The sequence below is a fragment of the Acomys russatus genome, chromosome 10 (assembly GCF_903995435.1).
Source record: "Acomys russatus chromosome 10, mAcoRus1.1, whole genome shotgun sequence".
In the NCBI taxonomy this organism is placed as follows: domain Eukaryota; kingdom Metazoa; phylum Chordata; class Mammalia; order Rodentia; family Muridae; genus Acomys; species Acomys russatus.
In genome coordinates, this window is record NC_067146.1 from 53,480,520 (window position 1) to 53,492,711 (window position 12,192).

Consider the following 12,192-nt stretch of genomic DNA (forward strand, 5'->3'; position numbering starts at 1 on the left):
TTATAAATGCAGGCACACATGTTATGACAGGTATACAAAGGCCAGAGGACAAGTGAGGTGCTGGTCCTCACCTTCAACCTTGTTTGATAGTCTTCTATTGTCCATCACTGCATATGCTGGCCTAGCTGAGCTTTCCCAGGTTTTCCTGTTGCTGTCTCCCATCTCTTCTCAAGGGCACTGAGCTTACGAGTGTACAGTACACTACCCAGCTTTATATGGGCTCTGAAGATTCAAACTCAGGTCACATGCCATCTCCCCAGGCCAGTTTTGTTTTGTTTGAGACAGGGTTTCTTTGTACACAAAGCTTTGCTTGTCCTGGACTCAACTTGTAGTCCAGGTTGGCCTTGAACTCACAGACATCCACCTGCCTCTGCCTCCTTGAGTGCAGGGATTACAGGCATGCACCACCTTGCCCGGCCCAAGCCTCAGATTTTAAAGCAAAGCCAATGGTATTTATACACGCATATATGTACATCTCTGCATGCACATGTGTGTGTCCTCCTTTTGCTCTCTGCCTTGTTGGCATTTATAATCCACACCATCCTCACTGCAGAGGAAGAGAGGAGGAAGCCATGCTTTTTCTGAGTTACTTGTTATCTGCAAGCATGCTGCTTCTGCTCTACAGCTATAGAAGCCTAGGTTAGTTACTTGTTATCTGCAAGCATGCTGCTTCTGCTCTACAGCTATAGAAGCCTAGGTTAGATATTATTTAATTTTGAATTTGAAGCCACCTCTCTATCGCTTCTGAATCTGGTGTTGCCACTGAGAAGTTTCATGTCACCTGGTACATGTCAGCTCTTGGGGACATTTCCTCATTGGGTGCCAGGCCACTCCGTGCTCTCCTCCGTGACATGGGGCATCTCCTCTCCTTCATTTTTAATTCTAGTTTTCAGAGCTCACAGCTAGATGCTCCCGGAAGATGCTCCATCTTTCTCTGAGGTCATCCCTCACTCTCTGATTTTGGTGTACTTTAGAACACTCCCTTCTGGGTCTGGAGAGATGGCTTGGTGGTTCAGAGCACTGCCTGCTCTTCCAGAGGACCAGGGTTCAATTCCTAGCACCCACATGGCAGCTCACAACTGTCTGTAAAATATCTAAAAAAACAAAACAAACAGCCACTTCTATTTTCCAGCCTTGTGCTGATTTTGCTGTGGCAGGCCTGTTTTAGATTCCCTTTTGTTCCTGGGCATACTTTCTCTGGTTCTTTGACTTTGGTATCCTTGATTTCTCAGTTTCAGTATTTTGCAAGTTTTGGGTTGTTCCTCTTCCTGTGGCTCTCCACACTTTTTTTTTTTTTTTTTTTTTTTTCTCTCTCTGGAGGTTTTCCTCAAATGCCTTGGTCAATCCTCGGCATCTGGACCATCCCATCTGGGCAAGTGGAGGAAAGCATCACTGTGGCTGGCTAACACTAGGAACTTATTTTCTCACAGCTGGAAGCAGAAGGTCAAGGCACTGACAGGGTGGCTTCCATTCAAAACCTCTCTGTCTTCTTGACTCACATATGGCCCCGTAGCAAACCCTCACCTGTCCTTTCCTCTGTGCATGTTTCCTGACTATCTTACAAGGTTACCTTGGCTTCCATTCAAAGCCTCTCTGTCTTCTTGACTCACATATGGCCCCGTGGCGAACCCTCACCTGTCCTTTCCTCTGTGCATGTTTCCTGACTATCTTACAAGGTTACCGGCTCCACAGGATCAGGACCCATCCATCCTAGGTGCTTGTGTTACCCTAATCGCCTCCCTAAAGGCTCTTTCACAAATGTGATCACATTAGTGGCTAATGATCTGACATAATTTTGGAGAGTCAGGGTTCAGTCCATATGAACCAATAGAAAAGAACGACAAACAGCTATTGGACAGTCTGAGTATTGAAGCAGCTTTGGCCAGGAGCCTATCTTCAGGGCATCTGCAGAGGAAGTAGCAATTGTAGAGTAGGCTCTCAATCTGTGGGTCACAACTCCTTTGGGGGTCTCACATCAGGTATCCCACATATCAGATATTTACACTATAACCCATAACAGTAGCAAAATTATAGTTATGAAGTAGCAACCAAAATAACTTCATGGTTGGGGTCAGCACAACATGAGGCTCTGTATGAGGGGTCCCAACGTTAGGAAGGGTGAGAAGCACTGCTCTAGAACCTCAGTCTGTTGCTCTTTGTCCTGGGCCCATCTCCTCCTCCTAGGACAGGTCTCCCTTCTCCCACCTCAGCCACAGCACATCGTGTGTGTGTGTGTGTGTGTGTGTGTGTGTGTGTGTGTGTGTGTGTGTGTGTGTTGGGCATGAGGGCTCTGTGTGGGGTTTAAATTCCACATCCAGCTGTTTTAAATGTCTCTCAACTCCAGCCCTGAGCTTTCCCTGTAGGCTGAGCCCCTGCAGTTCACTCACCTTGCCTGGGCTTTTCTGTGAACTGGGGGTGAAGAGAGCCACTTGTCTGATTGCACTTGTGTAGACTTGCCAAGGCCTCACTCGCTCCTGGCCCTGAGCTGCTCCAGCAGCAGCTCAGCCAATCTCGGCTTCACAGTCCTCTCACTTCCCACTCAGGCTGTGGCCTCCTCTCTCCTTCCAAATTGTGAGCACATGGCCAATAATTTTGTCTTCAAAGTACATGTTAAGAGCTCACACGCCCTGGCTGTGGGTGTGGCCCAGTTGGTAGAGTATTTTTCTAGTATACACAAACCCCTGGCTTTGGTCCCCAGTGCCTCCCAGAACTAGGCGTGGCAATGCACACCTGTTATCTCAGTACTCAGGAGGTAGAGGCAGGAGAACCAGGAGCTCAGGGTCATCCATGGAGTCTAAGGAAGTTAAGTAAGTCTGAGGGCAACCTGGTCTATGTGAGACCCTGTCTTAAAAAACAAACAAAGCCGGGCATGGTGGCGCATGCCTTTAATCCCAGCACAGGGGAGGCAGAGGCAGGCGGATTGCTGTGAGTTCGAGGCCAGCCTGTTCTACAAAGGGAGTCTAGGGCAGGCAAGGCTACCCAGAGAAACCCTGTCTCAAAAAGCAAAACCAAAACCCTTTATGGCCCTCAGTCTGTCCCAATGGGAGTGTTTAGCTTTGCTTTTATTCACAGTTGAGTCAAAGCGAGGATACAAAGACAAGTGTGCAGAGCACCGCCTTTGAAAGAAAAAATTCAATGTACTGTATTGCCAATGCTCCAGTGCATCACCAGGCTCTGCTGATGAGTCCTTTTACCACACATGCTGGAGAGCTCTGCAGGAGCTCTGCCTTTTCCTCCATTGCAGGCCAGAGCTGCGGACACTGCGCGCATCCTCTGCTCACAGGTTTCCCCAACCATCTGCTGCATACGAGCGGCCATAAGCAGGACCACTGCTCATCATATTCTGCAAATTACACTATGCCCTGCTTGCTTCTCTCTCTTGCATGTGTGTGAGTGTGTGTGTCCATGTGGGACACACATGCATGTGAGTACATGTGTGTGGTGAGGCCTGAGGCTGACACTGAATATCCTGCCTGGATTGCTCTCCTCATTTATCCTTTGAGACAGGGTCTCTCCCTGGGCTTGAAGTTCAGTAATTTGTCTCAGCTAGCTGGCCAGTGAGCTTCAGGGATATGTCTCCCTCCCCTCCTTCGAACTGGGCTCACAGGCACATGCTGCCATGTCTGGCTTTTTATGTGAGCTCTGGGGATTCAAACTCAGGTCTTCCTGATTGTCAGCTTCCTGGCCCCCTCTACTTGCTTCCTGCTCATCACTATGGTTGTAAATCTGCTGCTGACAGCAGCTCCCGTTGTGTCTGACTGGGAAAGCCAGTGTCACTGTGGAGACGTGTGTGTGTGTGTGTGTGTGTGTGTGTGTGTGTGTGTGTGTGTGTGTGTGTGTGTTAGGGCAGGCATTCATAGCGCACCTTCACTGGTAGAACCCAGACCACTGAGTGTCCACTTAGCATCCCCTCAACAGTGTGCCACAGTGCTCATCCACACTTGATCTCTCTTCTGCATATGATGGGGCATGCCTTTCCATTTCAGTGTGGCTGATGTCTGGCCAGGGTTTTGGAGGTCTACACTCTCTCTCCAGGGGCTGGGTATGGATAGGAGGTGATAATGCTCTTCCATGTTATCTCCTCCTCTCCTGGAGCGCTCTGCTCAGGGGTAGGACAAAGTCTTTCCATTATGCTGCCTGCTTCATACTGACCTATCTGGATGTTGACTCTATGGAGATATGTGTGAGGAATTTTTGTGACAGAAGAGATGAACTTTTTGTACTCAAAAGTATCAAAATGATTGTTTTTTTAAACCCTGAAAACAGAATTTAACCCATGTGGACAATTCAAACCCCACTGAATCATCTAACACAGCTTCTCTTACATTGATCTTGCCTAGGAAAATTGGAATTTAAAAATCTAAAATCCACGATGAAGAGTATCATACTTCAGTGCCTTCTCTATGGATCCATGCTGTTCGGGCTCTGGACAGCTCTGGTACTTTCCTATTTGCAATACAATCATGAGAACAGACAGCAGGCGCCCATGAGGGCTAGGTCACTCAGAAAACAGGTGTACCAGCAAACCCATAACTCAGAGGAAACTCCCAAACAGAGCATTACTGATGGTAAGTTTGATACAAATGAACCTGGAAAACCAGACGTATATCCAAGGACATATCGTGATCTGTTTCTGTAAACTACTTTCAAGGGAAAACAAACTATTTCATATGTGGATACATTATACACAGAATTCAATAGGGCATATACACATGCATCTACCACCTAAATTTCTCGTTTATGTAGTTTGCTATACTGGTGGCTTCAGGAAGCTTTTTGTTTTCACAGAAATGATTTCAACAGGTGCAACAGAAATGTCTCCCCCAGTCCTTCTCCACCTACCTGAATCCAGCAACATCACCCCACTTCCTCTGTGTACTACACCCAAAAGTTCTGGCACTGCATAGTTTACTATAGCTGTAGATAGTCTGTGTCAATATTCTCTTGGAATTTGCTCTCCCCCAACACTCACTGTTGTAAGATTTGTGCTCCACATTTACACAGGATGACCTGGTTTAACAAAACAAGCCCCCAAAGATGAAGAGAACAGTAAAGAGACAGCTCATGGGTTAAGAATCAGATCTGTGCTCTGTGTGCTCTGGAGCACTGCTGACAGCACCCTGTAATTAGAGTGAGAATGCCTGCCCTCTATAGCATCCCTACCCCGCTCACATCCTATCCTAACCCCTGCTTTCTCTCTTCCCCTTCTGTAACTCCAGGAGCACAGAGTTAGCTCTTTAGTTACGCCACGGCTCCCTGAGAATCCTTTTCTGTCTAGTTCATCTCTCTGTTCTTCATGCCCCACCAATCCAATTGACATGACCTAAAGTTCACAGGCTCTGCTCTCTGTGTGGCTTAACTACTACTTAGAGTTGCCCTAGCTCTACTTAAGTTAATTGTCATTCCTAAAATTTCCTTTTGATTATTTTGTCATTTCTGTCCCTTAACTGAGCTCTTCCTTTTCTGTCTGCTTCTGATGTTGCTGTGGTGATTGCTTTAACATCCTAGTTAAGTTTGGTCCAATTGGTTCAGCTAATCCTCTGTTGGCTAGCCTTTTAAATTCCATTTGGGACTTTCCCAGTCCTTAGCATGACATTTTCTACTGGATATTGAGAGATGAGGCTGGAGAGATGGCTCAACAGTTAAGAGCACTGACCACTCTTCCAGAGGACCAAGGTTCAATTCCCAGCACCCACATGGCAGTTCACAATTGTCTGTAACTCCTGCTCCAGGAGATCTGACACCCTCACACCAATGTGTGTTTGACATTGGTCAAAACACCAATGTACATAAAATAAAAATAATTTAAAACGAGACATTGTACCATGATCCCAAGCAGGTCCCCTTCACTGAGATGTAGTGCAAGTATAAGCAACAATGGATTACAGTGCCTGTCAGTCACAAAAGCCAGTGAGCAAAGGCAATAATTGAATCTTAAAACTTCTCTTGATTCAGGCATCAGCGCTGATGTCCAGCCCATGGATTATATAGGAGAGCAAGGACAGAGACTGTCGGCTATTCAGAGCTTGATATCATGGTTAAAGTGGTTGACCACATTTTTGAGAATTTTTTAAAATGTCTGTTTCTCATTGTCACTTCTTTCACTCCTCCTGCATTCTGTGGCTGTCTGGGCCCAAGTAAACAATGAATATAGTTAGTAGCTGCTGGTGTCTGTCTTCTACTCCTCCAGGGGCATTTGGTCTAGCACAGAGTCACCTCAGAACAAACAGACCATGAACAGTGTGTACATACTAAGCTAGTAATATGTTAGGGCAGATTCTCTTCTGCAATGCTGAGTACAAGTGTGTCATACAGTACAGAATGTGAGAACATTGCTATTGGTCTCCTCTCTTCTCTATGTGTGTTCTGCCCACTGTACCCTGCCCCACTTGCCTACAGTGCTGGGAGCACACCATCTTGTGGTAGACAGGTGACTTAAAGATTCAGCTCCCTCGAGAGTTTGTTTGGAGGTTCTATCAAGGGATCGCAGCTACTTGACCGTAAGACCGGTTCTTCTCTATTAGAGGAAGGCCGTCCTCTCCAACCAACAATTCAGCTTCAGGAAGGATGCACATGGAGTGGTAAGGAAGGAAGGGGACACCCGCCTAGTCAGCCAGGTTGGCCAAATCAACCCTAGTGATCAATGAGGTGACAGATATTACAGCCAGATCGCCCTGTGGATCTCATCAGATCCAGTCATGAGAGCGAGAGAGCTGGCCCCCATTCCTTGCCAACCTCAGCTTTGGGTGAGCTAGCTGGGACAGTGCTGGAAATGTTGCCCTGGTGGTGTGGGTGCAGGAGAGCTGGCAGGCTGACCAACTAAGCCACTACCCTGGCCCAGATCCAGGGCTGTGAGTTGGCCCACCCCAATATCTACCCCATCTATGAACAGCTGGAGTGTGTGAGGGGCCAGTGCTGCAGATCCAAAGCTGCAGGGTCTCCACAACACAGGGCAACAACAGGGTATCCTAGAGGAGTCCTGGTGAGGATCCAGTACTGACAGTCTAGCAGAAGCCAGAGGCCTCGAACCAGACCAGTGACTCATTGCAATGAACATTTGCAAGGAAAGATGAGTGGACAGAAGGGTATAGTGTATAACACATGGCGACACACTATAGCTTCCACGACGAGATTTTTTGTTTTTATTTTTTCTTTCCTGGGGGAGGTTGCAAGGGCGGAGGGTGATACAAAGGAACAAAGATAAGTGGGATTGGGGCACATGATGTAAAATTCACAAAGTCTCAGTAAGAAAGGTTTTAAAGAAATATAATCCAGCTCCATTTTGGTTTCCACTTAAATGGAGCGCTGACTTTCACAACTTTGTCACTGGGCACAGTGTCAGCTTATTCTGCCTCTTCCCTTCTCCTGTGCCCCTTGACACCAGGGTTAGAGGCTCAACTGTCCGCTAGTCCTCACTGGCACCAGGTTCAAAGAGAACTAGAATACTGCCTATTCCTGTTTACACTGCCCATCTCCCTCTCATCGCTGCCAGATGAACATGGACACTTATCTCTGCCCTGGGCCCCATGAGAGATAAGGGGAAGTAGAAGGCTACTAGGTTTTACCCTGCCCCACCTTGCTGTCTTTGGGGGTGGGCATGGAGGTTCAACATTCCACTAATTGTTTCTATCAGGTGAGGCCTAGAGCTCCTCCCTGATCAATCTCCTGACACCACCCAGGAGGGTGAGGAGAGCACTTCCTGCTGCCGACCAGTGGGATATCGGGTTCTGCATGGCCCCACTGACATCACCAGGTAGGGCAAGAGGGATACTGCTGTTTGCTTCCTTAGGGTGAGGGTGCAAAAAGTGTTTGGTTTGGTTTGGTTTTTGTTATTAGGCTGCCCTTTCCCCCCAGCTCTCTCGGGCTAGGGAAAATGAGTTTATTATCTTGGAGGTTTGCTGAGGACATTTTATCTGTGACTAAATGCCTGTGTGGCATTTATGGAGTGTGTGTGTGTGTGTGTGTGTGTGTGTGTGTGTGTGTGTGTATGTATGTATGTATGTATGTATTATGCATGTGTATGTATGCACATATATATGTGTGTGTATGTGTGTGAGTGAGTGACACCATTCAGTGAACTCCAGAAAAAGGAGAAGGCAACAGTGCTCTTTGTCTGCTGGCTGCAGAGCATGGTGACTACTGCTTTAGGCCCTTGCTGCAGAGCCTTCCCCTCCATAATGGACGTCTCTTAGGACTGTGTGTCAAAATAAGTCCTCACTTCTTAAGTTGCTGTTGTTGGGGCATCTAGCAGAGCAACAAGAAAAGTGACTAATGGAGCACTGACTGGGCTGGGTGTCTTCATCTAAATTAATGTCAACACTTTACTCAAAAGTCACCTTTGGCTTATGTAAATGCTTTGGCTTTCACCTTTAACTTTGTCATCTGGCAGTAGTGTAGTGTCCAAGGATATGATTGTTTAAGACAAATTCAGGATAGGGTTACTCTTGCTATATGCATTTGTGTGACAGTAGTAAGCTTTTACTTATATGACTCAAATGACCTTTTCTTGCAGATAAGATTGACTTTTCAAACCCAGAACTTCTCAAAGGATTTATGCAGTATGGATTTAATGCTGTTATCAGTAGAAGACTGGGCATTAATCGAGATGTGCCAGATTCCAGGGATAAAATGTATGTTCTCCCACTAACCAGACTTTAATCTTAGCACATGAGAGGTCCTGTAGTGTAGACTCCTGTTCTTAGGCCTTCCCCCCCCCCCCCCCCCCCCCCCCGCCCAAGACAGGCTACCTACTTTTTTCATCACAGTCTGCTTCATTTTCATTGTGCCTCCAGCAATCTGTGTTAATGTTAACTGTAGTGGAATGCACATACAATTGCTATGTTAACAATTTTCAGGTGGACAGTTCAGAAACATTAAGCACCACCACAGTGGTGAGCAACCATGGCACACTGCCTGAATTAAAACCTTGCACCTCTCCTTTCTCCCAGCCTATTTTCATTGTCTATGAATTTGACACTCTCCCCAGAGACCTAAAATTAGTAAAAGCATGTGGAATTTGTCTTTTGGAGGACTAGCTCATTTTACTTATCACATATTCTTCTTTATCTGTTCTGTATTATGTTTGTTGATGCCTTTTAAATACCATTTAGGTTCCAACCCTTTCCTGGAAAAGATTATCCATTTCCATTAGCTAGAAGCAAAGTGTTCAAGCTAAGGAAAGCATACACTTTGCAGTAATGTCACATTCCAGGAAATTGGAAAGTTGGCCACATTGCCATATTTTATGATATGCATGCAACCCAAACATTTGAAGGCACAAACACCATTCATGATTGGGTACACTCCATCTCTTACGTGTAACTGAGTCATAATAAAAAAAAATTAGGCTGGGGATGTAGTTCAGTTAGACTCTTTGCCTGGCACCACACACACAGCCTGGGGTTTACTCCCACCACACAAACCAAGAGTGGTAACGCATGCCTATAATCTGTGTGTAGAGGCAGGAGCATCAGAAGTTCAAAGTCATCCTCAGCTACATGTCTCCCTTCCCCCTATACAAAATAAAAATAAAAAGAATGAATTTAAATTTGCTCGAACTGTAAACATAGTATAAATTTAATTTGGAGGATAATCTGTAAATCAAGTTAAGATTTAACTACCATAAGTTAATTCATAAGTTGTGACTTTCTCTCCATGCTATTATTTTCCCCTAACTCTGATCTAAAACAGTGTAACTGTCTTGCTTCCTTTCCCCCATCACATAATTACTTGTTAGGAAAAACAAGTTGAAATATAGATGCTTAAACAAAGCTTGAACAATGACAACACCAGTTGAATGCCAACATGGACAGTGGAAATCAAAACTGGCCCTGCACCTAGATAATAGCTATAGAAAACTAATAACTACTGGGATACTTAGTCTTCCCCAGGGATATGAACCCCAAATGGTTATCGAACCCCATGTTGTCTTCTTAGTTAGGATTTTGTTGCTGTGACGAGACACCATGACTACAGCCACTCTTATAAAGGAAAGCATTTAATCGGGGCTGACTTACAGGTCAGAGGTTCAGTCCATTACTGTCATGGTGGGAAGCTTGGTGCTGGAAAGGTAGCTAGATCTGGATCAGCAGGCAGCAGGAAGTTATTGCCACATTGGGCGTGGCTTAGGCATCAGAGACCACAAAGCCTGCCCCTGAGCTACCACTTCCTCCAAGGCCACACCTCCTAATAGTGCCACTATTTATGAACATTTAGGCACCGCTTTTATTCAAGTCACCATATTCTGCTCCCTGGCCCCCATAAGCTTATAGCCATATCATAATGAAAAATGCATTTAGTTCAACTTCAAAAGGTCCATAATCTATAACAGTCTCAAACTTGTTTAAAAGTTTCAAGAGCTGCGAGTTATATGGAAGAGATGGGGGTGGAAGGAGGTGTGTGTGTGTGTGTGTGTGTGTGTGCCAGAAGCTCCACAAAGAGACCATCAAGGAGGGCGGTTCTGGACTCAAGGGGGCCTGCACAAACTGACACACCAACCAAGGACATTGCAAGCGGAGAACCTAGACCCATGTTCAGATGTAGCCGATGGACAGCTCACTCTCCACACGGAGAAGGGGAGGGGAGAGGGGGGACTGCCTCTGACATGAGCTCTAGTCCCTGCAATTTGATCACTGCCTCTTGGTGGAGAGGCCCTGTGGGAACACAGATGAAGGGGATGCAGGCTATCCAGATGAGACCTGATAGGCTGTGGTCAGACGGTGGGGAAGGAGGACCCCATTGGTCAGAGGTCTAGAGGAGGGGAATAGGGCAGAAGAGGGAGGGTGGGTGGGAACAGGATAATAAGAGCAAGGGGATTACAATTGAGATGTAATGTACATATATTATAATAAAAATTTATTTAAAAAATAAGGTCTCTTCTGAGATTCATGCAATCATCCCTTGTAAAATCAGAATCAAAAAGCAGACGACACACCTTCAACAAATAACGGCACAGGATATACATTACCATTCCAAAAGAGAAGAAAAGGAGCTTAGTGAGGAAGACGGAAAACCAAGTGGGCAAACTCTACACTTTTCATCTCAAAGTCCGATGCCAAAGTGCTCTTCAGATCTCCAACTCATTTCAGCTTTGTTGACTGCAACACACTTCTCTCTCTTAGACTGGTTCCACTTCCTGTTGGCAGCTCTCCTAGGCAGGTCTCCCATGGCTCTGGCATCTCCAACATCTTGGGGTCTCCAAGGCAACCCAGGTTTCACCTTCACAGCTTTACAAAACGGCCTCCCTAGGCCTCCATGCATGACACCCCTGGCACCTGCCTGGCCTCAGTGGCTTTCCTTAGTCTCTGAGAGAAATTCCACAACCCTTTTCTCGTATCCATGATTCTAAAGCCAGAGCCACGTGGCTGAAGCTGACAAATTCTGCGGCTTGCTGGAACGTGGCCCCCTTGTTCTATTGTATCTTCACCAGCTTTCTGTTTTCTATGGTTTCCATCACCAACTAAGCTTGGCTGTCCTGGAACTCACTCCATAGACCAGGCTAGCCTTGAACTCAGAGCTCTGCCTGCCTCTGCCTCTGGAGTGCTGGGATTAAAGGTGTGTGCCACCACCTCCCACCTACTGACCTTGTGGGATTGGATAACCATTTGGGATGCACAAGACTAATTCTCCCTCCTGTGTTCTTTTCACTCCATTTCCCTCTATATGCATCCAAATTGTGGTGAATGACCTTAAATTTTTCTATGTACTTAGTGTGTGTGTGTGTGTGTGTGTGTGTGTGTGTGTGTGTGTGTGTGCAGGTATGCTATGCACATACCACAAGCTGGTGTGGAGGTCAGAGAACAAGCTGTAATAGTTTTCTCTTCTTTCACTGTGTGTGGTCCAGGGATCAACTCAGGTCAGCATGTCCTTTTGCCATCTCACCTGCCCCTGAACTCTTATTCCATTGTGTGCATACACTTTCCGAATCCTTCTAAAGGGCTCTTTGGTAGATTCCATATCTTGGCTGGTGGGATAATGCTTCAGCCGTGTGAGAGGCGGGTAGCACTTCTCTAGGCTGGATTTACAAGCTGAGTGTTCATAGAAGGGCAGAGTTGTTGGGTCATGTTATCCTCCACAATGGCTGTGCCAATCTTCCTCTACATTCTCATTATTTTAACAGACGTGAGTTAGAATCTCCTCCTTCTCATCACAGTTTTAATTTGCATTTCCCCAATGATTAGTGGCTTTAAATAT

The 12,192-nt window shown here is 46.1% G+C and overlaps 2 protein-coding genes across 3 annotated transcripts in view; one reads left to right on the forward strand and one right to left on the reverse strand.

Annotated features, from left to right (window-relative positions):
- The window catches only part of Prkag2 (protein kinase AMP-activated non-catalytic subunit gamma 2), a 338,192-nt gene that overhangs the window by 308,127 nt on the left and 17,873 nt on the right, over window positions 1–12,192 (reverse strand). The gene's annotated exons all lie outside the window — the stretch shown is intronic.
- Window positions 4,373–12,192, forward strand: part of Galntl5 (polypeptide N-acetylgalactosaminyltransferase like 5) — a 37,110-nt gene continuing 29,290 nt past the window's right edge. Inside the window, exons 1-2 of the mRNA XM_051152198.1 lie at window positions 4,373–4,568; window positions 8,513–8,630. Coding sequence (XP_051008155.1) covers window positions 4,373–4,568; window positions 8,513–8,630 — 314 coding nt within the window. The remainder of the gene's footprint in view (window positions 4,569–8,512; window positions 8,631–12,192) is intronic.